General features: G+C 42.3%; 2 protein-coding genes across 3 annotated transcripts in view; both read left to right on the top strand.

Annotated features, from left to right (window-relative positions):
• Positions 1 to 452, top strand: part of RAB3IP (RAB3A interacting protein) — a 65,461-nt gene extending 65,009 nt beyond the window's left edge. Inside the window, exon 11 of the mRNA XM_089674115.1 lies at positions 110 to 452. Within this exon, the coding sequence (XP_089530241.1) occupies positions 110 to 192 (83 nt within the window). The 3' untranslated portion in view covers positions 193 to 452. The remainder of the gene's footprint in view (positions 1 to 109) is intronic.
• A 20,264-nt stretch (positions 453 to 20,716) lies between these two features.
• The window catches only part of MYRFL (myelin regulatory factor like), a 160,456-nt gene continuing 154,475 nt past the window's right edge, over positions 20,717 to 26,697 (top strand). For both annotated transcript variants that reach the window (XM_089674114.1, XM_089674113.1), the window contains exon 1: positions 20,717 to 21,089. In XM_089674114.1, the coding sequence (XP_089530240.1) occupies positions 21,035 to 21,089 (55 nt within the window). In that variant the 5' untranslated portion in view covers positions 20,717 to 21,034. The remainder of the gene's footprint in view (positions 21,090 to 26,697) is intronic.

The raw sequence follows: 26,697 nt of genomic DNA, 5'->3' as shown, positions 1-26,697 counted from the left end.
TATTTTTTACTTTTACACATTGTTTGAATTGACTTTAAAACAAAATGACCTTGAAACAAAGTCTGTATGTGTATGCTCTTTTTTTTTTCTATTTCTTTTTTCTGCACAGTTGATCAGATGTTCTGGGAGATCATGCAACTGAGAAAAGAGATGTCTCGAGCGAAACTTGGATTTTTCAAAGAAGAAATTTAAGGCACTAACAGATTGTACCTGGACTTAATATCTTCCATGTTAGGTAGATGGGAGAAATTCTATAACACAGGGTTTTGTTTACCTAAGCCACTGAGATCACACAATATCTATCTTATGTACTCTGCTAACTACACTGTATGAAACTACCCTATCCTGTGTGCTACAGACAGTTTATTGCTGAGTATTCTTGCAGGCATTAATATCTGTAAATTATTGGTGAAACTTGCAAATTTCAAGAAATAAAGTGTAGTTTGAAATGAGATCAGTGTGACATTTACTAATATCTTGGTGGTGACTAGGATCTGGAAACAGATAGTATAAAGGTTAATCAGTAGTGATTATCAGCAACACATCCTGTGTTTGTGTCTTCATGGTCAGAGCAGAATGGGGTTTTCCATGGAATGAAGATGAAATTGTTAATACGATCCCTTTGATAATGTATTGCAGGTACTTTTAAGGCTATTTTTAGCTTGTCATTGACAAAGAGAATGTAGAGGATACTCAATTTACCAGCAAAAGTGAATACAGTGTGCTGGTTGTGGAGTTTAATCTCTAGATTATTATTTTTAAAATGTTTGAATTATCATGAAGTTTTGGGTAAACAAAGCTGTTAAGGGTTTTATAGATATAGGAAACATTTCGCTTGATGAAGTGGTATATTCTGCTTGATTAAAATAATTGGCTGAAATTAAATTTTTTTTTGAATAGAAAGTCTGGTTTCAAGTATACAGGACATTGTAATTATTTGTTTTTATAATGTGCCTAATGTGCAGCGTTTACATGGGGAAATTAGAACCTTTTAATTTGGCGTTACTAATGTACTATTGTGTTCCATGGCATCCACATCTACTTTGTTTTTCTCATTCAGGGCAAATTGACATACTCTCTTAAAGTCCACCCTGCAACCTAATTCTACCCTTTTCAAGCTCCCCCTTTGCTCTATCCTAAGCAGGGCTTACATTTGACTACTTATGCAGGCCATAGATGGGTCGAAAATCGGCCGATTTTTCTTTTAAAAAAACGAACAATCGGTCGTTCAAGTGGCCGACGTTACCACCAATGGTAAAAAAAATCGTCCGATTTTCATCCCGTCTACAGACGGCAAAAAGTGTCCCTGCAGAGAGCTCTGCTATTTCTGACAGTTCTCTGACAGTTCCTTGACATTTATAGCGGTTGCAACATTGTATCTATTTGTTTCCATTTAGGATACAGATGTTTTTATTCGGAAACAAATAGATACAATGTTGCAACCGCTGTAAATGTCAAGGAACTGTCAGAGAACTGTCAAAGAAATAGCGGAGCTCTCTGCAGAGACACTTTTTGCTGGACTGGAATTCCTCTTATTTTCATCCTACTACTTCTTCTTCTTCATCCTCATCCTCTTCTTCTTCATCCTCATCCTCTTCTTCTTCATCCTCATCCTCTTCTTCTTCATCCTCATCTTCTTCTTCTTCATCCTCATCCTCTTCTTCTTCATCCTCGTCTTCTTCTTCTTCATCATCCACATCCTCGTCTTCTTCTTCTTCTTCATCATCCACATCCTCTTCTTCTTCTTCACCCTCTTCTTCTTCTTCCTCATCTTCTTCATCCTCATCCTCTTCTTCTTCATCATCCTCTTCTCCTTCTTCATCCTCATCCTCTTCATCTTCATCCTCATCCTCTTCTTCTTCTTCTCCTTCTTCATCTTCTTCATCCTCTTCTTCTTCATCCTCATCCTCTTCTTCTTCGCCCTCTTCTTCTTCTTCATCTTCTTCTTCATCCTCATCCTCTTCTTCTTCTTCTTCTTCTTCATCCTCATCCTCTTCTTCACCCTCTTCTTTTTCTTCTTCTTCTTCCTCATCTTCTTCATCCTCATCCTCTTCTTCATCCTCATCCTCTTCTCCTTCTTCATCCTCATCCTCTTCTCCTTCTTCATCCTCATCCTCATCCTCTTCTTCTTCTCCTTCTTCTTCATCTTCTTCATCCTCATCTTCTTCTTCATCCTCATCCTCTTCTTCTTCTTCTTCACCCTCTTCTTCTTTTTCTTCATCTTCTTCTTCATCCTCATCCTCCTTCTTTTTCTTCATCCTCTTCTCCTTCTTCTTCATCCTCTTCTCCTTCTTCTTCTTCATCCTCTTCTTCTTCTTCACCCTCATCCTCTTCTTCTTCTCCTTCTTCTTCTTCATCCTCATCTTCTTCTTCATCATCATCCTCTTCTTCTTCATCCTCATCTTCTTCTTCATCCTCATCCTCTTCTTCTTCTTCTCTTTCTTCTTCTTCTTCATCCTCATCTTCTTCTTCATCCTCTTCTTCTTATTCTTCTTCATCCTCACCCTCTTCTTCTTATTATTCTTCTTCTTCATCCTCATCCTCTTCTTCTCCTTCTTCTTCATCCTCTTCTTCTTCCTCATCCTCATCTTCCTCATCCTCATCTTCCTCATCCTCTTCTTCTTCTTCATCCTCATCCTCTTCTTCTTCTTCATCCTCATCCTCTTCTTCTTCATCCTCTTCTTCATACTCATCCTCATCCTCTTCTTCTTCTTCATCCTCATCCTCTTCTTCATCCTCATCCTCTTCTTCATCCTCATCCTCTTCTTCATCCTCATCCTCTTCTTCTTCTTCTTTTTCTTCTTCCTAATCTTCCTCATCCTCTACTTCTTCATCCTCTTCTCCTTCTTCATCCTCTTCTCCTTCATCCTCATCCTCTTCTTCTTCTCCTTCATCTTCATCCTCATCCTCTTCTTCTTCTCCTTCATCTTCATCCTCATCCTCTTCTTCTTCATCCTCATCCTCTTCTTCTTCTCCTTCTTCTTCTTCTCCTTCATCCTCATCATCTTCTTCCTCATCCTCATCCTCTTCTTCTTCATCCTCATCCTCTTCTTCTTCTTCTTCATCATCTTCTTCTTCTTCCTCTTCTTCCTCTTCATCCTCTTCTTCATCCTCTTCCTCTTCTTCATCCTCTTCCTCTTCTTCTTTTTGTCTTCCTCTTGCAGGTCACTGCTCATGCGCAGATTTTTTATCGGTAAAAAATCGCCCGATTTGCCCACTAATTGCCGCGAAAATCGGCCGATCGGCAAAATCGGACAATTTTTTTCCAACTTTACCAAAAAAAAAAACGGCCAAAATCCTGAAAAACGGCCGAACAAATAGCCCACTAACGATCCGAAAATCGGCCGATTTTATTTTCGGCCGAAAAATCGGCCGATTTTCGACCCATCTATGGCCTGCATTACTCTGAAGGGAGCATGGCATTTTTACCTGAATGGGCAAATGGACTAAGAGGAAGTTTTTACTACAATCATGCATAACTTTTTTTATTATTTATTATAGGTATTTGTATAGCGCTGACAATATGTGCAGCTCTTTACATACGCATTCACCTCAGTCCCTGACCTCAAGGAGTTTACAATCCACGGACCCTACCTCACATGAATACACACACATACTAGGGCTCATATAGACAGGAGAAAATTAACCTAATAGAATGTCTTTGGAGTTTGGAAAGCATACAGAAAACATACAAACTCTATTTGTACCAAAGACAAGACAAAAGGGCCAATCACTAAGCCACTAAATGTTATAAATTGCCCAGCTGATCTTTGACCCTTCCCCTACAGATTTAGTACTTGATCAGCTTGTGGCCTTGGATGCTTCTGACCCTTCAGCTGTGGAAACTTTAATACCATATCGAAACGCTTAAGTCGCCGACTGATGAGCTCTCCCCTGAGAAGTCATAGCCTGCTGCCATTCCTCCAAAATTAAGAGACCATTTCTGGTCTTGGTGTGGTATGTCACACCCTGAAATTGCAAAATAAGCCTGTAGCTTCTTCCAATACAGTGTCTGTTCTTGGGTCCTATAAAATCCAAAACCTTCCCTTCTCACCCTTTTTTTTTTAGTTATTTCTGTATAAAGTTTGGAAGCACGCTGATAACAAGCTCTTGTTGGAGCTGTATACTTTATTCAGAAATGTATCACTAAGTGGTCTGTTTGGGAAGTGGATCCTACATCTTAACAAGGTACATACCACACTGATAAGAGACTGGAAGCTTAGTTCTCTTTTGCAGGATTCTGGCTGTAATCCTCTTTGACCATTGACTTTAGCAGATTGAGGTAATGCTGGTCATAGATGAGACCATTTTTTTTTTTGTTTAAGCAAGGGGTTGAATTAAAAAAAACTGACCTGATTTCCCCATCCATGCATGTTCAAGGTGGATGCAGGATTCTTCCCCATAGTGTCTTCATATTCTCACAACAGAGAGTCTTCCCCGCAGTCAGAATATAGAGATCAGCGCTGCAATCTATAGCCTGAGGTGCTGATTAGGCAGAAATTTTCCAATGGGATGGTTGAACAGAAGTGTGTTTAACCACAGTGGCCATACAAGGCTAGAAATCTGGCCAGTTCCTGCTGAACCGGCTGACTTTAAATCCATGTATGACCAGCTTAAATCCTGTAATCTTGATATGACTGATGTGGATATTGACTCACAGATCATTGATTACATGGACAAAATGTATTTGGCCTTAAATTTTAGATGTTACTACTTGCTAGAAGCTTCTCGCTTATGGTTTCCTATTGGTCTTCTGTCTGTGACTGAAGTGCTGAATTGCAGAGATCACTTGCAAGAAGCATTTACTCCATGTGGCCTTTAAAGGATACCACCTCTTTGGAACTATGTTGGATGCTATCATTAGGGATGCTACTGGATGTAAAAGTGTCCATCATCCACAGTAAAAGAAGCCTAAGGAGCAGGCTTGTAAGTCCTCTGTTGCATCTGTGTCCTTTTTGCTTAACTACAAATTCTGCCTCCTCATCTGGCCCCCCAAAGCTTGGCTGTCTTTCCACCAGAAAGAGTTGGCATTCCAAGTCTGCCGAATGCATCAACAAACCCTCGTGAGCATGAAGGACTCCCCTGTGCTCTAAAGTGTAGGGAGTGTTTACTGGCCTTTGTGGATGCTTGAATATTATCTATTTCCAATGCTTGGGTGCAAGAAGTGGTTTTCAAAGGTTACAAGTTTGAGATTCATTCTCTACCTGCTCGCTTTCCTATTTCCGATCTTCTGGCGTCTTCTCTGCACTGGGCCAATTTTCATTGTGTCTTTTCTGCGCACAGGGAACAAGGGGTCATTGCCCCAGTCCCTGCTACAGAATGTTTATTAAAGGTTTTACATCAATCTGTTCACCATTCCTGAGCTCAAAGGGGACATTCACCCCATTTTGGACCTCAAACCCAAAATGTTTACATTTGTGTCCAAAGATTTCAGATAGAATCAGGGTCTGGATGTGCTGAGATCCATTATTGCTTTTCTGCATCTAATGTGTCTCCCTCAGCCAGTCTCCCTCTGCCTCCGTACGATTTAATTTTTGTCCCTTTTGATACTTCAGAAATCCCCATTTAAACCTTTGCAGATCCCTCTCTCTGTTCTCAAGGTAGATTTTCTTGTTATCTCTGCTAGAGAAGTGCCTGGCAGCTTTATCCTGGACTCTTTTTTTTTTTTTTTTGTCCTACAGAGAGACAAGGTGTTTTGAGCCCTACAACTTTCTTCCTTTCCAGGGTGGTCTCTGCATTTCACCTTAATAGGGACATCGTCCTTTCTTCTTTGTGTCCTGCTCCAGTTTGCCTGTTAAGAGTATATCTTTCTCCCCCTTCGTTATTTCACAAGACTTTTTTTTGTCATTCTGGATGGACACAGGAAGCCCACACCAGCTTCTATTTCCACCTTTTCTAGCTGGCTTTGACAGACCATGGTGTATACATATTGTTTGAAGGATAGGGTTCCCCCCTTTTCAGTCAATGCTTTTACTCCACCAGGGCTGTAAGTGTTTCTTGGGTGTTTCGGTATCAAGCATCTGTTTCCCAGATTTGTAACCAGATGGCCACCTGGCCTTCTGTTTCCCAGGCTGTACCTCTTATGCTACCACCCCTCAAGCCATCTCAAACACTCTCCTCCACTCCCTCCATGCTCTGGGCTGTGGAAAGTCCCACGGTGTTATCACATACAATGCATTATTCATGGAGGAGCCAGAAATGTGACCTGGAGCTCTCGGGCCCTGGTGGAGTGAGGAATGAGGTATTACTCCTTATTCCTACACCCCCAGGCTGATAAGGCAAATAACACTTACGGTGCAGGGTGGGCCCCACTGCATGGGTAGATTTTGCCCAGTTTGGAGTTGGGCTTCAAGGTTCTTCAAGTTGCTATTTGAAACACAGACCGTTCCCGGTTTGTTACATTCAGCCTGCTGTGGTTATTTGCTGTATTACTTGCCACCCCCAAACCCCCCCTCTTCCTCAACATTAACAAAATCTTCTACCACCTTATTAGGCCTCATGCACACAGAACATTTTTACTGCCCCTTTTAGGGGCATCAGGCTTTTTTTTCTACTTCCAAACATCCTCATATGTTAGCCTGCGTATTCCTGCTTGCAGCAGCGCTTTGGAAGAAAAAATGATTGATGCTTGTAAACGCGTCTAAACACGTGTTACGCTGGCCATGTTAATTAATTTCAATAGCCAGAATAAATTATTATCATGGCCAATGAAATGAATTAACTTCCAAGCACTTGACACCTGTAAACACATCTAAATGCTTGTAAAAGTGTTGGACGCTTGTTGGGTGGATGAGTGTCAGGTGTCTTTTCTGCAAAAGTGCTGCTGCCAGGAGGGAAATCTTCTAGGAGTTTTCAGAATGTCCTGTGTTCATGAGGCCTTAGTGCCCAATTGAGAATCTGCTTATCTAGTACTTTGTCCCCAAGATTGTAAGGGATCTTCATGTGCCTTATTGAAATTTATTCTTGGCTTGCAATCCTCTTCACCCAAAACGAAAATTCCAAATGAGACTGCACCGCTCTTCCTCAAGTTTTTCTCCTCTCTGTTTCTGCAATCCTCAAAACTAACTGCATCTAACTGCTTACCACAAAAACACTTTGTTATTGGTTTCATGTGTGCAAATCTACTCACATGAAACTACTTGAATGTTATATACGTGTGTCTACCTTCACCACCGTGAGACAAACTTTCTCCATCAGCTTCTAATATCCCACATGTGAATCTGCTCACGTTTTGCAATGATCCCACACCACAGGGATCTGGTAAAAGTGTTTTTGAGGACTTTTCCTGAGAAATACAGGCAGAAACTTCTCCATCATGCCATACCATCAGCAAGGCATGTGATTGACCTCAAATTTATTCTGCAGCAGGAAAACAACACCAAACATACAGCCAATGTAATTACAAACTATCTTCAGCGTAAAGAAAAACAAGGAGTCTTGGATGTGATGGTTTGGCCCTCGCAGAGCCCTGATCTCAACATCATGGAGTCAGTCTGGGATTACATGAAGATACAAGGATTTTAGACAGCCTACGTCCACAGAAGATTCGTGGTTAGTTCTTAAAGAAGTTTGGAACAACCTACCTGCTGATTTCCTGCAAAAACAGTGTACAAGTGTACTTTGAAGAATTGATACTGTTCTGAAGACAAAGGGTGGTCACACCAAATATTAATTTGATTTGGTTTTCTCTTGGATTTGTTTTTTTATTAATTTGGTTAATTGATAAAATAAATTATTAACACTTTTATTTCTGAAATTTCTTATTTTACAAAAATATTTTCACACCTGCCTAAAACTTTTGAACAGTACTGTATATTTATAAATTTTTAGTCGGGTAGTATGAAATATTGTAAACAAGTGTTTTATATGTATGTTTTCCATCTAGCAGGCAGTGCTCAAGGCTCATTTTCAATTTTTTACCAGGCTAATCCTAAACTGCTTTGCTTTTAAAAATACTGTATTTTATGGACCACACAAACTGAAGCTCACATTACACATATAGCTGAATAGGTTAGATGAGGGATTCATCTTCTCTCCCTTCCTCTTCTTCTTGTTTTGTACAAACCTATAAGGAAGAAGCTGCTTGTCAGGAACACGCAGCACAGCTAGAACACCTACTACTTTTTATATCTGCGCCCCAGTCCCTGTGTGTTAGTGCATAAGTAAGTCATTTGGCTTTGTTTTCATCTCAAAAGAATAGTTTTCTTTATCGCAACATATCTGTGTAGACCACTTCTGATAAAGACTTATCCAGACTGTAGATGTGTATATCAGGGTCCTGATGATTTCTGTAAGTTCTGAGCAAATGGTGGTGCTGAACATCCAGTTTTTTAAGGTAAGCAAGAGAAGTTAGCTTTATGTATTTCTTGTCTACTACACCTTGTTTATGTAGCCTACCAGTGTCAATCAATTTAAATTAAATTGTTCAGAAACCATTACTAATAAACTTTAATGTTAGTGCGTTCTCTGAAAAGCTGCTAGAAAACATCACTGATCTAACAGATCAAATGTGAAAAAGAATTTGACTGCGTGGCCAGCCTTGAGGCTAAATCTGATGGGCAATAAGCTTTGATTTGAACACACAACTTATTTACCTAGGTGTTTTGCATCTGAGAAGTTATTTTCTGAGCCTGAACTCAGCTGTCATTCACACATTACAGGTAATGGTTTGGAAGAGCCGGCAGCCTCCACTATTGCAGTGAATGACACTGCATCTTGGCCCTAAAACATCATGGTGCTGGCAGCCAGGATTTCTGTACCATGGCAACTCATGATGCTGATCCAAGGAAAACTGGGTCTCGCAGCACCCTGGTTGGTAAATGCTAATCTATGGAACCAAAGTAAGCAGGGTTTTACCCGTTTTGTATAGTGAAGTCCATATAACTCCTTCCACTTCAGCAATCCTCCATTTTTTGTTTTTCTTGCTAGGGTTTTCGGGTGATGAACGACCCCGCTTTACTGGGAACACCTGTAGCATTGCCTCAGGAACTGGAAACTGGATTGGCAATCACCCTTGGTACAGTTGTATAGTGAAGTGCAGTTAGTTGCAAGGTGCTCTTCAGGTTCAGGCCAGTGGCAATCTGCATCGATATGACCCAGTCCATAAAGACCCTTTCCAAAGAGGAAGAGTTATGCTGTCCCGAAGTATGCCAGTTTCCACCTGGTGTTACTTCCCTAAGAAGAAGCCCAGAGCCCTAAAAAGATGTGTCTGGGGCTATGCCCCTTCCTTGTGGGGAACCCCTACCCCCATTCCTTATGATAGTACATGGACTCTTTCTTCAAGAGCAATGAGAGGGGGGCAGCTTGAGTACTTAGGCTGGTAGCAGTGTGTCACAGGGCAACTGTAATACTTTAAATGATCTATGCAACGCTTTTACCCTTGTTGTTGTAGCTGTGTTGCATCTTCTGCAACACATTTGAGTGGGCAGTAGCCTGCTTGTGTGTGCATAGTCCTGCCTCTGAAGGCAGTACACTGATCAGGCACCACTTCCTCAGCTCAAGTGCTTTCTTGAGCACATGTTATACTACAGGGCAAGGCACTCAGTGCTACAAAAGTTGCAGCTACTCCCAGCAGCATTGCACTACTGCTACGAAAGTCTTATCTGTCTCTTATGCTGGTCCAGATGTACAGGATTTGTGTATGCAGAACTGGACTGTAGTGGCAGACTGTAGTAAACTTTTGAAAAAAAACAATTTGATGGGGAGAAAGTCCTCAGACACTCTTTATTAATCTCTTATTAATGCTAGCCCAGGAATGGGTGCATAACCCTTTGTGCTTATATTTGTAGGCTGTAGGGACAACTAACGAGGATCCGTTTAGACAGGGCCACGACCATGGGTTATGTCCACCATCTTTGTGGGTCCTGAAACTTAAAGAAGGGGACTTAATTCTTGCTTGGGCCGAAAGATGCCCTTGCCTTGTCAGCAGTTCACAGAGTAGAAAATTGGCAGTTGGACTATCTGATCCATCAGCACCTGCATGCAGAGGAATGGTTTCTTCCCCCTGAAGCGTTCTGGGACATCTGTTATCATTGATGGATGCCAGATATGGGCTTATTGGCATCTCGCAACAACAAGGTGAACAGTTTAGTGGCCAGGAACAAGGACCCTCTGGCCTTTGCAGTGGATGCATCGGTGATCCCATGTGATCACCTTTGTCTGATTTTATTTCTTGCAGTACAGATTCCTCCTTGGCTGATTCACACAATTGAGGTGGAAAGTGTTTGGTGATCCTTGTGGCACCAAACTTGCCTAGGAGAATTTGGTACTTGGCATCCTTGGACTCCTGGGATACTCTTTCTAGGCACTTCCTAACTGGCCCAGCCTGCTGTCTCAATGGCCAGTCTACCATCCTGCTTCATTGTCATAGGCTTTGATTTCTTGGCTTGAAACCCAGGTCCTGGGGGACCGGAGTCTCTGAATGACATGTCCCTATGCTTCCAAAGGCTAGGAAGTTGGCCTAACAGAATGCCTATCATCACACTTGGAGGAGTGTAACAGTCTGGTCTGGATCAGCACATTGCCTTGAGTTGCCCCCCTTAAGGATCATATTTTGGCCTTGGCTATTCAGGATACTCACACTTCAGTGAAGACCTTTGCTCGGGAGGTATTTCACATAACGCCTCCCATTCAATCCCCAGTGTCTCTGGGATCTTAATCTGGTCTTGTTGACTCTTCTGAAGCCCCTCTTTGGGCCCTTTGGAAAGTTTTCTAGGCTGATCTTATACGTAAGGTGGCTTTTCTCATGGCTATCACATTAGCAAGACATGTCTCCAAACCAGTGGCTTTGTCTTGGAAAGAGCCTTTCCTTATAGGGACATTTTGAGAATGAAGGCTTCCTTTCTGACTGTGGATCCATCAGTGACCCATCTTAAAGCGGATCTAAACTCTTCAGATTAATGGTTTCCTAATGCAGTTACATTCAAGGCATACAATGAATGATAACTGTCACATTTGTCTGTACTCTCAACCAAACTTGAAAGCCATCAAATGGCTGGTGTCATAACCGATCACATGTGCTGCACCATTTCGACTGCAGTTCAAACAAAGGCTAAGATGGCAGCTGCCTTGGCTCTAAAAGGTAAGAGGGTTTAGTTCAGCTTTAAAGCTAATGTTTACTAGATAATATAATACTCTGCAGCTTTAGTTACATCACTTACCTGTAATGAAGTATGTCCCTTGTTGTGCAGGCAGCCAATTCCTGTCCTCTTCACTGCAGGGATGCCAGTTCTCTTCCTGTCTCTAAACTTTCAGTTCTACAATTGTTAACAGTTCCAGGTCTTCAGGCAGCACAGCAGTACAAATGGTCTAATGGGGACACGACCCTTCTTTCTTCCCCTCCATTGAGAGAGGTTCTTTCACTGATTTATATTGCTTGTAACACGACTTGTAAATGTGGAAGAGTCTGATCAGTCACAGGATGCTCTTCCCCTTTCACAGATCATATTACAGGCAGTGTATCATAAAAGATCTTTCCTGTTGGGAAGAGGAAGGATGGTGCATGCCCCTGTCTGACCCTGTAATGCTTTTCTGCCTGAAGACCTGAAGCTGCTACCTTTGCAGTGCCAGAAGTTGAGACAGGAAGAGGATAGACATCACTGCAGTGAAAACCTCTCCCCTCTTCTGCCCCTCTTCACATCACCCCCTCCACAGTAGTGTCTTCTGCCAACCTTTATATCCCTCCCCTCCCACAGAAGTGTCCTTTGCCCCTTCACATCACCCTCCTGCAGGGCTGTAGATAATTTTATTTTTTCTGTGGGAGGGGGGTTTAACTTGCAGCTGAGCTGCATTTTTACCTCCCCTCCAACCAACAACTTCTCCCCTTTGAAGGAAGAGAGGGAGGGGTGGGTGAGTGGAAGGGAGGGAGGATTGAAGGGAAGGGGGGGTGGGAGGGAGGATTGAAGGGAAGGGGGGGTGGAAGGGAGGATTGAAGGGAAGGGTGAGTGGAAGGGAGGGGTGGGAGGATTGAAGGGAAGGGTGGAAGGGAGGGGTGGGTGGGAGGAAGTCAGGAAAGGAGTTGGAGGAACGGAGGGTGGGGTGACTGGAAGGGAGGAGTGTGTGGAAGGAAGGGGGTGAGTGGAAGGCAGGGAGCGGTTGGAGGATTGAAGGGAGGAGTGGGAGGGAGGATTGAAGGGAAGGGTGAGTGGGAGGAAGGAAGGGAGGAAAAGAGGGGTTGGTGGAACGAGGGTTGGAGGAACGGAGGGTGGGGTGGCTGGAAGGGAGGGTGTGTGGAAGGAAGGGAAGGGGTGGTGGAAGGAAAGGAGGGGTTGGAGGGACGGAGGGTGGGGTGTCTGGAAGGGAGGAGTGTGTGGAAGGAAGGGGGTGAGTGGAAGGCAGGGAGCGGTTGGAGGATTGAAGGGAGGAGTGGGAGGGAGGATTGAAGGGAAGGGTGAGTGGGAGGAAGGAAGGGAGGAAAAGAGGGGTTGGTGGAACGAGGGTTGGAGGAACGGAGGGTGGGGTGGCTGGAAGGGAGGGTGTGTGGAAGGAAGGGAAGGGGTGGTGGAAGGAAAGGAGGGGTTGGAGGGACGGAGGGTGGGGTGTCTGGAAGGGAGGAGTGTGTGGAAGGAAGGGGGTGAGTGGAAGGCAGGGAGGGGTTGGAGGATTGAAGGGAGGGCTGGGAGGGAGGATTGAATGGAAGGGTGAGTGGAAGAGAGGGGTGGGTGGAAGGAAGGGAGGGGTGGGTGGAAGGAAGGAAGGGGTGGGTGGAAGGAAGGAAGGGAGGGGTGGAAGGAAGGAAGGGAGGAAAAGAGGGGTTGGTGGAAGGAAGGGAGGGGTCGGAGGAACGGAGGATGGGGTGGCTGGAAGGGAGGGGGTGTGTGGAAGGAAGCGAGGGGTCGAGGGAAGAGAGGGGTGGAAGGGAGGGGGGAGTGGAGGGAAGGGAGGGGTCAAAGGGAAGGAAGGGAGGGGGTGGTGGAAGGAAAGGATGGGTGGAGGAAAAGGAGGGGTTGGAGGAATGGTGGGTGGGGTGGAAAGAAGGGAGGTTAGGTCAGACTCACCATGACTTATTCAGATTAATCAGAGCTGTCGGCTACTATGTTCAGTTTCCCTCCCACACATCCAGGGGGAGGCAGAGCAGATCCAGCCTCTCTCCCCTCTTCTCCTATTGGTACGGAGGATGGAGGGAGGGTCTGGGCAGTGAGAAGAACACAGCGGCGTTGGGAGGGAGACAGAAAACTGAACAGGTAAGTTCTGTGCAGCGGTGGGGGCGGTATCAAGCAGCGATCCCCTATATGGCTTTCAATGAAGCAGCTGGAATCAGCTTCTCTTTCTCTCCCTCCCGCGCCTTGCAGCTGCTTTATTCGAAGCCGTACAGGAGATTGCTGCTTGTCACCGCCCCCACTCCCACACACCCCTAGTCCCACCACTGCTCGCTGCCCCCACCTTATTTCCACCTGCCGGCGAGTGGAAATTTCGAGGGCTGCAGCCTGCAGGGATGGTTGGCAACTCTCATCTGTGGAGGGTTCAGACATGCTGTAGTGTCCTCTGTCCGCCCCCTTCACTTCACTGTAGTGTCTTCTGCCCCTGCTTCCCCCACAACACACACACCACTGTGTAGGTAGCATTCTCTTACCTGACACACTGTGTGCAGCAAAGTGGAGATTAGTAGACAGCTTAGTGCTGGATGGAGGGCGAGAGCTGCCGTAATTAACTTTTCATGATAATCTAGTGATTGGTTGCTAGGACCACCTAGCAACCAATTACCTGCTAGTTAACTGAGGCAGCTCCTGCCCCCGCGCTCTATCCTAGCACTATGCTGTCTCTTGCTCTCTACTCTTCGCTGAACTTGAGAGCGGCAGAGGCTGGGGGAGGCAGAGCTGAGATCAAGAAATCCAACGGACATCCTTTGAACTTGAAGAAGTGGGAGCATCCCATCACTTGAGAGGAGGGTTTGGGAGTCCAAGACTTGCAGAGAAAGGAGTTGCTTGGCTTATTCTTGGAGGAAGCAGGGATGAGACGAAGTCTTGCTAAACTGAGAAAAGAAGGATTTGTTTGCAGGATCGTAAGCATTCGCTTTCTTTTTGCTATGCAAAAGTGTGCTTTTTTTCACCAGTTCTCCTTCCTGTGTATGTTTCTGGAATCTCAGGGCTGCTTTTATACTCTTGCATCTTAGAGCATTGGTCCTTGTGTTCAGTCCAATGCTTTTTCCTCGCATCACCATTATGAGATGCTCAGACAGCCTTCCAGTAAAAAAAAAGTCGGCTTTATGGATCCTTGAAGTTAGCACTTTTTAAGGATCCAACCATTTTAGGCTTCTTCACCTATCTGTCCTCGTTGGGTGAGTTGTTTCAGCTCAAGAGTTCACCAAAAAGGTCAACATCCTGTGAGCTCTTAGATCCATGGCCATCAGGCAGGGAGTTACCCCGTTCTTCTCCTCTTTCTCACTCCCAGCAGGAGTGTAGTGTGTAGGGGGAGCCCTCACTTAGGGTGGCTTTCTCTCCTCTTTTCTTCGGACCTTTTTCCCATCCCTCTCTATAGTCTTGAGCTTGAGTTCTAAGCAGACAACTGTCTCTATAGACCGGTTCATCCCTGGTAAGATCCATCAGCATCTCCAGGCAATTGAAGAAGTTTCTTCCTTTTGTGCAGGTTGGCAAAAATCATCACTTCAGAGCCATCTGTATCACTGGATTGTCACCAGTCTTAAGGAAGGCCTTCCAGATTCCTTCCTTGGTTTCTACATGGGGTGCATGCTCTTAGTTAATCTGTTAACATGGCTGCTCCTTGCTCCATGGCTGGACCGGGTGAATCAAGAACATAGTCCATGGCTTGTACTCTGTGGTTAGGCAGGCCCCAGTGACATCTCTGAGCATAGGAGAGAATGTGAGTTTTTATGTTGGTAGGGCATTGTTACTCCCCTTCATGCTTATTCAAGTGGGGATGAGCCCCATGTACCTTTTTTAATTCAGTCAGGTTGTGATCAAATCTTAGACTTCAGTGTCAGTCTCAGGAGTTACTTCACACCCTTTTAGGTTATTGGTTCATTCTGATACCATCTGTCTGGTATACCTCGCTTAGTGAGATCAGTTGCGTGGGTTAGGCAACCCTTCCTGTGTCACAGAGCTCCCATCCCTCAATCATATGGAAATGCACTATTGTTTTACCTGTTGTGTAGGTTCTAGTTGACCTGTTGTTTGCTGGTTCAGGTCTAGTGTCATTCTCCTCTAGTGGTGATCTTCTCTGTTTTGATATTAAACTATAGACTGATTCTCTGTGTCCTGCAACGTTGTCTGGCTCTCCCATTTCATAGGGGGCCTCCCTGATCTGGTGTAGGTTTGGACATTGATCCTTCAGGAGGCTTCTGGACTGCAAGCAGTCCCAAGTCCTCTTTTTTGGGATTCTGAGGTTGTTTTGTTAGTTGAGCTGATTTTCGAGGTCATGACAGTATCTGAATTCCTATGCCCCTCAAAGAAAAGAAAGAAAATAGGGTTTTTGTACTCACCTTAAAATCCTTTTCTTTGATTCCATTGAGTGGTATGGGCACCACCCTTCTGTGTTCATACTCTTGGTGCTGCTTGCTACTAAATGAGAGACACTGGGGAGGAGAGGGGTTAACTTGAGGCTGGCCTAAACTTTTTTTTTTTTTGCCGAAGTCAAATCCTTCTGTAGGCAGCAGTGTAAGCTGTATGAACAGGAGTCAGGCGCTGTGTAGTTTTGTGATAGAAATAATACACCTTGTATGGAGGTGTGCCTTTAATAAGTCATATGGTAAAACAATAATAAATAACCAGCCTGTGGCTTTAGGAAGCCAGGTTCCAAGATGGACGGCCCGTCCGCTCAGAGGGAAGCAGTGGAGTAGAATGCCTGTCAGTGCAGGGACCACGTTTACCCGACGTCCCAGCGTCCTGGATGACGTCACCACGATGTGGAGAGACGGAGGGGGGGAACTCTTGCTGGAGCCGCAGCTTTAGAAGGAAGAGGCCGGTTGCTGGGACAACATGTTTCGCGCGCATGTGCTTTGTCAAGTCTCAAGCAGTGTAAGCTGACAGTACTTGAGTTCTTGTGCCCCTGAAGAAAAGGATTATCTGGAGAATACCATAATCCTATTTGCTTTGTGCCAACAGTTATTTCTCTTAAATTGCAGCTATATTTTGTTAATGGAACAGTTTAGATAAAAATTGCACCTCTTAAAGTTCAGCACATGAACAGATCTGGTTGCTAAAGTTTACTGCTTTTTGCACAGCTGCTTTACTAAATGTTTTAATAGTCTGCATCTTTGGTACAGGTTTTTGAAAACTACTACATAATAAAAAAAACAAATAATGAGAATATATTAAATACTGCATGTTAAACTATTTGTGATAATGCCATGTGGCATGATTGACAATGTACCAGTAAGCAGTTTGAGTGTGGAGGAAATCCTCTAGTGAGGATTGACACAACCACACATCCCAAACAGTAAAACAATAGGCTTAAGGCCATGTCTGTGTCCCATCTGTCTCTAACCTAATCCTCGAAAAGGTTGGCTCTCATTCTGCAGCAGATCCCATGAGGTCTCTCAGCAGTAGTCTTCTCCAGTTCTGGGCCTCTGACTCCTGGCTCCCCCGGCTGCTGAAAATCTGTAAAAAGCGCAATTACGTCACAGTGTGTGTAAATCACCCGATATTTACAAACTGTCCATAAATTTACAGACAGTTGGCAACCCTGGCAGTCAGGCCTGCTGCCAGCAAAACAGGGCTAGATTTATATAATAAAGATGACCCCCTAATTCTGTCTGCACAAAAAATGTAGTCAGATTACATTTATAAATAATTAGAGGGGGTTCTGTCTCTTACACAATAAAATATTACTGACATATAAGAACATGTTTTCCACTGGGTTGTATATAACATATAATGCTCCCGTAATTGCTCCCGTTTGCCTCCAAGCTTCTCGAGCGCTTGTTCTCAACCATATGAACTGCTACCTCACCGACAACAACCTTCTTGATCCCCGATAGTCTGGCTTCCGCCCACAGCATTCCACAGAAACTGCCCTACTAAAACTCACTAATGACCTACTAACTGCTAAAACCAACGGCCATTACTCCATACTCATACTCCTTGACCTCTCCACAGTCGACCACCCGCTCCTCCTCAGTAAACTCCACTCCATCAGCCACCGTGACTCTGCTCTCTCCTGGTTCTCCTCTTACCTTTCTCAGCGCACTTTCAGTGTCACATACAACTCCTCCTCCCCCGCTCCTCTTCCTCTTTCTGTTGGGGTACCCCAAGTTCTGTTCTTGGGCCCCTCCTTTTCTCTCTATACCTCCTCCCTGGGCCACCTGATTACCTCCCATGGCTTCCAATACCACCTCTATGCTGATGACACCCAGATCTATTTCTCCACTCCCCAGCTCACCCCCTCAATCTCCTCAAGTATCACAAATCTACTAAGCGACATAGCATGGATGTCACATCACTACCTTAAACTCAATCTTTCAAAAACTGAGCTTGTAATATTTCCTCCTCCCAAGTCCCCTACTCATGACTTTACCATTAGGATCAACAGCACAACCATTGGTCCTTCAACTCATGCCAGGGTGCTAGACGTAATCCTAGACTCTTACCTCTCCTTTGGGCCCCACATCTACTCACTGGCTAAATCCTGCTGCCTCAACCTCTGGAACATATCCAAAATCCGCCCCTTCTTGACCAATGACACCACAAAACAACTTATCCACGCCTCGGTTATATCCCGTCTTGATTACTGCAACTCCCTCCTCACTGGTCTACCGTTACACAGGCTATCCCCCCTTCAGTCTATTTAGAATGCTGCTGCTAGACTCATACACCTTACCAACCAATCAGCAACTGCTGCCCCTCTCTGCCAATCCCTCCACTGGCTTCCCTTCCCCACTAACCCAACTTATAAAATTCAAAATACTAACTACAGTTTACAAAGCCATCCACAACACTGCCCCTAGCTACATCGCCAACCTCATCCACAGATACCGCCCAAATTGCCCACTCTGCTCCTCCCATGATATCCTCCTCTCTAGCTCCCTCATCACCTCCTCCCACGCTCGCCTCCAGGATTTCTCCAGAGCCTCTCCCATCCTCTGGGACTCCCTTCCACAGCATGTACAGTCAGCCCCCACCCTGTCTGACTTTAGGCGATCTTTGAAAACTCACTTCTTAAGGGAAGCCTACCCCACCTCCACCTAAGAACTGTACTTGAATCACCTCCACCAGATCATCCCCCGCAGCTATCACCTTTTGTATCACCTCCCCCTTCCTTTAGATTGTAAGCTCCACGAGCAGGGCCCTCACATTCCTTCTGTACTGAAAGTATTGTAATTGTACTGTCTCCCTTATATTGTAAAGCGCTGCGCAAACTGTTGGCGCTATATAAATCCTGTATAATAATAATATAAAGGGCTAGATTTATATCTTCTTTTTGCAATTCAGCCAGTGCTTGTAAGCGTCCATTATATTTGCTCCATTGTAGATATTGTGATGCCATGTCTAATTACACTGTTCAACAGGTAAAAAGTTTTGGGCATAAAATTAGCTAATCTTACATAATTTTGGGGTGCTGAAAACGAAAATGACCCTAAAAAATGTTGATTGGCTCTAGTTTCCATGATATATTCACCCATCTAATGACGTAAGCTATTCAAAATTATGATGCAACTTCAGCTGCATATTGCGCAATTGATACTGGTGACCAATAGAAAATTGCATGTATACTGAGATGATGCAATATTAGCCTTTAATTGCATCACTTCACTGCATAAAAGCTGCAGTATCTGTAGCTGATTGTAGTTCGACAGCGTCTTTACATTTCGTTTTATGCTTATATAGGCTACTCAGTAATGCCTCGAACTTGTGTGAATAAAGCAGATAATTTCTGCTATATCTGCGGTGAAATAACTTTTATCTCACAAAAAAGGAGGATAACAGGAATGATTAAGAAAGCCTACAACTTGTATTTTGGCTGCAAGATAGGAGACCAGGACAAGAGCTGGGCACCACATATATGCTGCAATTCTTGTGGGACGGCACTGGAGCAATGGTTGAATGGAAAAAAGGCATCTATGCCTTTCGCTGTGCCAATGATTTGGAGAGAGCCAACAGATCATGTTAGTAATTGTTACTTTTGTATGGTGCCTCCAATTGTAAAAGGGCTAAATAAGAAGAAAAAGTTATCTGTGCACTATCCAAATATTCCATCGGCAATACGTCCAGTTCCTCATGGAGAGGGGCTACCAATTCCTAAAGCACCAGAATCCTTCGTGGTTGAGTCAAGTGAGGAAGAACCTAAAGCGTGTAGTCACGTGCAGTTGTAAGAGATAGCCCTTTCCTCAAATACAAGAGAAAAGCCAAGAGAAGCAAAACCGACACAAACTGAAGACAAAACTAGTGAGAATCCTAAGTATTAAAATGATTCAACTTAGCTTATGGCTATAATTTTTCTTGGTAATCCTATGCAATATATTATGCCATTTAGGCTTTGTTATGTAGTCAATATCACTTGCTTTATATTTGTGGAAAGACATCTATCTATATAATTATTGTGCATTATGTAGTCATTACGCCTATAGTAGAAAACTTTCCGTTTACAGAAAAACTAGAGCCAATTGACAAATTTCATTGTTATATTTGAACTCAGAATGTGAAATTCATTAAGAAATGGATCCTTTTGTTTCCAAAACTGGCAAAAAATAAAAATTTTATTAATCAAATTCTAAGCATGGGTATTTTATTGCTAGGCATAATTAATATTGGTACCCTGCTAATCGCACGGGGATCAGAAGGAAAACATAACTTTTTGCAAACAATTTCGATAAGGCAATTAAGCTTTTTTTTTTTTTTTTTTTTTTTTTTCTTCCTACACACACATGGAGTTTAATAAAGAAATGTCTTGTCTTTTGCAACACATGTGTAGTAAATTAGACATTTTAAATAAAAGAAAACAAGCCTTTGATCAATGCCGCTGTTGCTACAAGCAAGAAGTAAAATGTATAGGCCTTGGTTAGGCACCGCTGATCATACTGCACTGATTAAGGACTAGAAAAAAACAACAGACAAATGGTAAAATGTCCCTGACAGATAAAATGGACAATATTATATATGTTGGGAAGAAACTTAATTAAGAGATACAGTGTACAACTTGGAGTATTAGGATGCATTAAGACTTCAAAGAATTGTTTATGGCAAGCCATTAACCAATCAACCAATTGATTAAAGGAAAAAGCAGAAGATCTGCTTTTTTGTATACGGTTAGGGTTACTGCAGTTTGTGCACATATCCTGCAGCACATGCTGTTTTAATTGTTTTATGGACATTAATATCACATATAACTACATAGCTGTGCTTGCTATCTGGTTATACTTTTGGTGTGTATATATGTGTGTGTGTATGTGTATGTGTATATATATATATATATATATATATATATATATATATATATATATATATATATTATCTGCTACTGCATTTTGCCTGTTTTCAATTCTAAATGTTGGTGAAACATCTGTAAAATATGGAAATTACATTGAATAGGGTTGTCATTCATATGTGTTTAGTCAGATGTGATGCCACATGCACCTCTACATCCAATGAAAGTTTTTGACAGATCAGTAGAGAAATGTATGTCTTTTGCTGATGCATTAAACTATTTTAGCGCCATCCAGCCAATACTTGAGAAGGCGTATTATAATTCTTGATTGCGTACATTGTAAAAATAGTTTTGCTGCCTAGAAGGACAAATGTTAGATAAGAATTAATGGTTATTACTTTGCTTTCTACGCATGTGCTGTTCAGAGCACACAGGCTAAAGGTCCTTAAACCAGGAAGGGATGGATATAGTGTAATCTGCTATTCTCTGTGAAATATACAGCTCCTCACCTTAAAGGAAATTCGATCGAAATTTGTAAAGGATGAATGCCCACAGGTAACCGGTTGTGTACGCGACCCAGTCTTTAGCAGTTTATCTGCTCTACAACTGAGTGACATGATTGTGCATATGGTAGTTGCACTTCAGAAGTATGGCCTAGATCTTTAACACCTCACGTTGTCTCCTTGAAATACTTGTCAAGAATCTTCAGGACGCCAATATGGATCGGCTGGATGTACTAGGTGAAAATGAAGCACTGCAACAGTTCTTTGAAGGTAACAAATACATGGAAAATTTTGCTTTGAGTTTTTTCTGTGCTAGCACAGTAATTACTTTGTTACAAAATTTTCTGATGGAGTAAATATCTGTTTTGTGTTTAATTGGGCCTATACAATGCAACCCTGCTTATTTAATTATGGCATTTATTTATTAATGCTATATAAGGAACAGTCAGTTTTTGCAGTTTGCTGTAATCAAATGAAAGGACATTCCCTTTTGGATGCTTTTCATGACTGCACTTTACAAATCAGTCCTTGCATAGTAAATTATTGTTAAAACATTTGTTTCAGAGTAAGTTATTGTATCACATATGTATAAAATAATTTAACAAAAACAAGGTTCCAGTTTTGACATGATACATGGTTGTGCTCTCTAAGCACAATGGATAATTCAGGAGGATCAGTAGATGATGAACTTAGATGTTATATACCTTTTTATAGAACGATTAAAGTTAATGCTGTACTCCAGGCACTTATAAAACTAACACGTTAAGGCAGTTATATTGTATATTAATTAATAAATTATACTTTTTTTTTTTTTTTAATGCAAGCAGTATAAGGGCATGAATTGGAGCTAGTATAAGCCTCTTGAAATCACCTGTACAGCTGAGCTTAGATTAGAAAGAGAATCAGCCAGTCAATTGCACTGCAGTGCTCATGTGCCGACAAGCAAAATGCTGATAGGAGGAGAGAGCAGAGTGACAGAGGAATAAGCTCAGTTTACGGTTTTCCTTTACTGTCCAGTGACAGGAGGGAGAAGACCTATAAGTTTTACTTAACTACAGCAGAGAAAAATCGGCTATCCTGCCCTATCAGATGCGGCCGAGCAGTGTAAATCTCAGAAGTAGATGACAGAAATACAAATCCTTCTGATAAAATAACTCAATATGTTTTTTCAGCTGTGTGTTTGTTTTAGCTACTTACTGGAGTTCAGCTTTAAAAATTCTTAGTGGTTAACCTAAAACAAGCATCCAGATCAAAAGCGCTGACGTAACTGATGAATGCTTGCTCAAATTCAATGGCACAGAATGTATTACAGCCAGACAACTAGCATTTTTCAGAAGTTTATAATATTATTAGTTTGTTGAAGTGCTCAGAAACTCCTGTAAATATATAATGCCTCCACAGAACTCTGCATGGGTGACTTTACACTGTGTGCTTATTTAGTTAGATACTATATTAGACACTATATTAATGCACCAGAATTAGGTTTTTGTGGTTTTATTTGCTACATTATCTTGGAAACCGTGAAATAAGTAATATTTTTTCTTAAGCTAGTGTTCGGAACTAAATGTTTTCTTATTGATAAAAAGCAAAACAAACCTGTAAAAATGTAAAGTGTTTTAATTAAAATGATTCCTGATAGAAAATTGTAGTATATTTTTATGATTTTGTTTTACATGATACACATTTGTTCTACAACACCCACATAGGGAAGATTTTATGTTTCCATAGTAACAGCAGGTTACTTCCTTCCCGTATTATTAAGTAATTATTTTGTTGTTGGCGAGCTCTGTGTTTTAACACTTCACGTTACAAAAAATTATTGTCCAAATCCAGTTATCATATTATGACATTTAATTTTCTCTGTCTCTATACCATACGAGTCTTTAAAGTCTTTCCACTTTAAACTCCGAACTTTGTACAACCTACTTCGAGCAGACACCTGTTTACGTAGGAGGGAGGCTTGGTTATGGAGGTCAAGGCTAGTTCTCTCATTCTGAATGTGTAGTTGGAGCAGTCGCATTACCTAACGATAACGTCAACTAGGTGCAGAATAAATCTAATAAAATGAAAAACCCCTTGCACAATCTATAAATTATATCCTTATGGTACCACCTTCGCTGCTGCTAACAGTGTTATGTTTTCCCACACAGCACATATAATGAATGTAATACTATAATTGTAGTGCTGCAGACATACAAAATTATGCCTCTATTTGCCACATGCCTCAAATAAAACTAATATATTGAAACAAACAATTACTAATCATATTTACACTGGGTATATCAACCTTGAACACAAAATTATGACGTCCCATGAATATTCATTAATAAAAGTTCCCACGGTGATGTACAGGGGTTGGATAAAAATTTTGAAACACCACATGATTTGCAGATGTGAAAGTAACGACATATTTCGCATTGGAAATTATATACCATTATTTTGCTTCTGCTGTGTGATGAGACACCTAGCTAACAGGTGGGAAGCCTCACTTTTGTCATTCACGAAGTGCGCTGCTAGTAATATGTCATGTCAGAACTTACTAAGTTTCAAAGAGGGAGCGTTGTTGGTGCCCATGTAGCTGGTGTCTCTGTGACTGAAGTTGCCAATTTATTTGCAGTTTCATGAGGTACAGTATCAAAGGTTATGACAGCATATACAGTTTCCAGTAAAACATCTCATAAGCATAAGCGTGGTCAACTGACCAAAAGGACATTGCACATGTTTGTGACCCAGGATAAGAAAACAACTGTAAAAGTGACTGCAGAGCTCAATCTCAGTCTTCCAAAGCCTTGCAAAGGGAGCTCCATAAGCAAAACATTCACGGGTGAGCTGCAATTGGCAAACCACTAGTGCCTGATATTAATGCTCTGAAGAGGAGAGAGTGGTGCAACATCCATAAATCATGGACTATCAATCAGTAGACGTTTGTAATATGGTCCGATGAAGTGAGCTTCACACTGTTCCCAACCTCCGGAAGTGTTTGTGTGGAGAACAATGTCCCAAGCTTACAACCAGGATTGTTTTTTGTCAACGGTAAAGCATGGTGGCGGCACAATGTTTTGGGCAGCCATGTCTTGGTATTCTGCAGGCCCCATCATCACCTTGAAAAGTAGAGTCACTCCCACCAACTATGTACAAATTGTGGCTGACCATGTGCACCCCATGGTGCAGGCATTGTTTCCTGAAGACGTTAATGCTATGATTCACACAGCTGGTGTTGTCAAATTGTGGTTTGATGAACATGCAGACGATGTCTTGGACCTTCCCTGGATGCCTCAGTCGCCGGACCTCAATATCATAGAGCCACTATGGTCAATTTTGGAGAACAAAGTTCAGGCTCATTTTCTACCTCTGGCATGTCTGCGAGAACTGGAATGATTTTTGCATAAAGAGTAATATCAGATTCCATTATCCACCATCCAAGACTTATGTTTGTCAATTCCCAGGACAATTCAGGCCATCTTGTATGCCAAAGGCTGTCTAATTAGGTAACAAATTAATTATTTTTCCTGGTGTTTCCATGATTTTGTCCAATCCCTGTAAGTCCTTATGAAAAAATAATTCTGTGCTTCACAAATTAACATGTTGTGCTTTTCCATGTCTGTCCACCACTGATCACACTAGTCTCTCACCTTATCATTTGATCTACTGTACGCTGGCAACCGGTCACATTTGTGCCTTTCCCTTAAAGAGACAGGTGGATGCCAGATGGTCTTTCACATTTCTCTGCTTGGAATATATACCAAAGCCTCCTGAATCTCTTATCCTCCAATCTTTATTACAAAGCCCACCAAACTTTAATTCATATATTGACACTTTTATAAGATAACTTTATTTCCATTTTGCAATGGGTGCTCAGAAAAAAAAAAATCACAGTGATTCCCACTAAAATCATGTTAATTTTATTAAAACTTATCCAGAAATACACTCACATAATAATGTGCACAATCCTGGTGTACTACAGATAAATCGCATACACTTTCAACTTACAGCTCTATGACCATGCCTTACATGAACCTTACTCGAACCTTACATTCGAGTTTTGTGTAGTGACATCATTAACTCTGCCCTGACACATTGCATCACACCTGCGTGACTTACTGAAAGGGTTCTCTAGGTGCAGAATGTGGATGTTTTTGGTTTGTGGCCTTGCATCTGTCTTAGTTTACTAATAATTGCTAATTTACATCCTGTGTAGGTAAGCTGTGAGTTTAATTTTAGTCCATAGTGCATTTGGAACTTGTTTAAGGATTATTTTGCATTTGTTTATCATATATGACCATTGCATCTTATATGGTAGATCAAAGTTGGTTGTTCAAGCATTTAAATGCCAAAAAGGCACATGTGGAAAGCTTAATCATGTTTATTTTGCATAGCCATGCCTAACCAAAGTTACTCGGTGTGTGTGTTAGTCTTGCAGTTGTTGCAGAGAGTGTATATTTGTACCACATAAAAAAAGTCCTGTAGAAATCTATATCAAGCCTTTGGAAGTGTGAGACTAGATTGTTGGCAGGGCAACACCTATCAGACTTAAAGGGACAGACACAAGACACAGGTTTGATATTCTTACACCCTGTGTTATAGGCTGGTACCTTCAGGTGACTGGACAATGGCAAAGCTTTTGAGGACATGCTTCCGGGCATCACCATATAACCCGACTCCGTGTGTCCTCAACGTTCTGCTAGTGCCTGAAGGTAATAGACCTCTTCTCTCTTTACTCATAGCTTAACTAATTTATTTTACTTCGGATTCCTCAATCAGCTCTCCAGGTAATGTAATTGCCAACAATCAAAATCTCTGTCTTCTAATACAACAATAGAAGCAGTTCATCTGGATCAGTGCAGCCTCGGTAAAATCTTGGGAGCCGTACCCAGACCCCATGCTATGGGGACAACCTGTAAGGTTGCTTCGGGCACTGGTTCCTACATGGGTGGTCACCTTGGCCCATAGCTGTGTAGTTAGCTGCAGTGTGCTACACAGGTCTATCCCTACAAAATCCAGACCCTGAATATACTTTTGGGGGTATGCCCACCTTGACAGGCAAAGCTTGGACCCTATATAGGGATTAGCAACATGAACAGGTAAGACAGTCACCCTGTATATCTGACTGTTACTGTAGTTCCACAGAAAGTATGAGACAGAGTTTCTCCATTACTCACTTTACACTATTTATGTGTATCCTAAACAGTATGCATTTAAATCTTAAAACCATCAGGAAACCAGGAATGTGTTTAGAATATATTCACTTACACAGTGTAAACTATTCAAACTTGGTGATAAAATTCAACCACTCAGCTTAGTATCCGGTAGATGGCCATACACTACATCACCCCAGCAGTCATATACTTTGCTGCCGTTTTCACTCAATATCTAATTAATGCATATCTAAATAATGAATGAGTATTAAATCAGGTTTAGATGCTGCTGACTTGATAGAAGAGCAGGGTGACTTATGTTCACATGTGAAAAAAATATAAAGAAAAGTAGCGCACAACTATCCTTAAAGAAGAGCAAAAATATCTATAAGAATCACACTCACAAACAAGGGTGAGAGGGGTTGCAGAACGTAAGTTCCCAATTAAATCATCCTGTGTACTTCAGCCCCATCTGGGGACTAAATCCGTGTCAGCTGCAGAAAATGCATGTGATGGGAGCAGCCCACTTCTCGACCTGCTAAGGATCAGATTTAAAGCTATCTGCGCTCCTTCACCCTGCTGTAGCAAATGGGACATGGTTTGAAGAGACCCTCCCCTTTCTCAGCTTGAATTCCTGAGTTACCTTCAAGGCCTTTATAAGTGTGGGATTAACTCCTAAAGTGCCAATATATAAATGATTACCTGTACACGATAGTAAAATAGGTGCATATAATAGGGTTATC

Source organism: Staurois parvus, unplaced genomic scaffold (assembly GCF_062004578.1).
Source record: "Staurois parvus isolate SC_StPar_1 unplaced genomic scaffold, SC_StPar_1.0 ptg000147l, whole genome shotgun sequence".
NCBI lineage: Eukaryota > Metazoa > Chordata > Amphibia > Anura > Ranidae > Staurois > Staurois parvus.
This window is presented reverse-complemented; position numbering and strand designations above follow the sequence as displayed.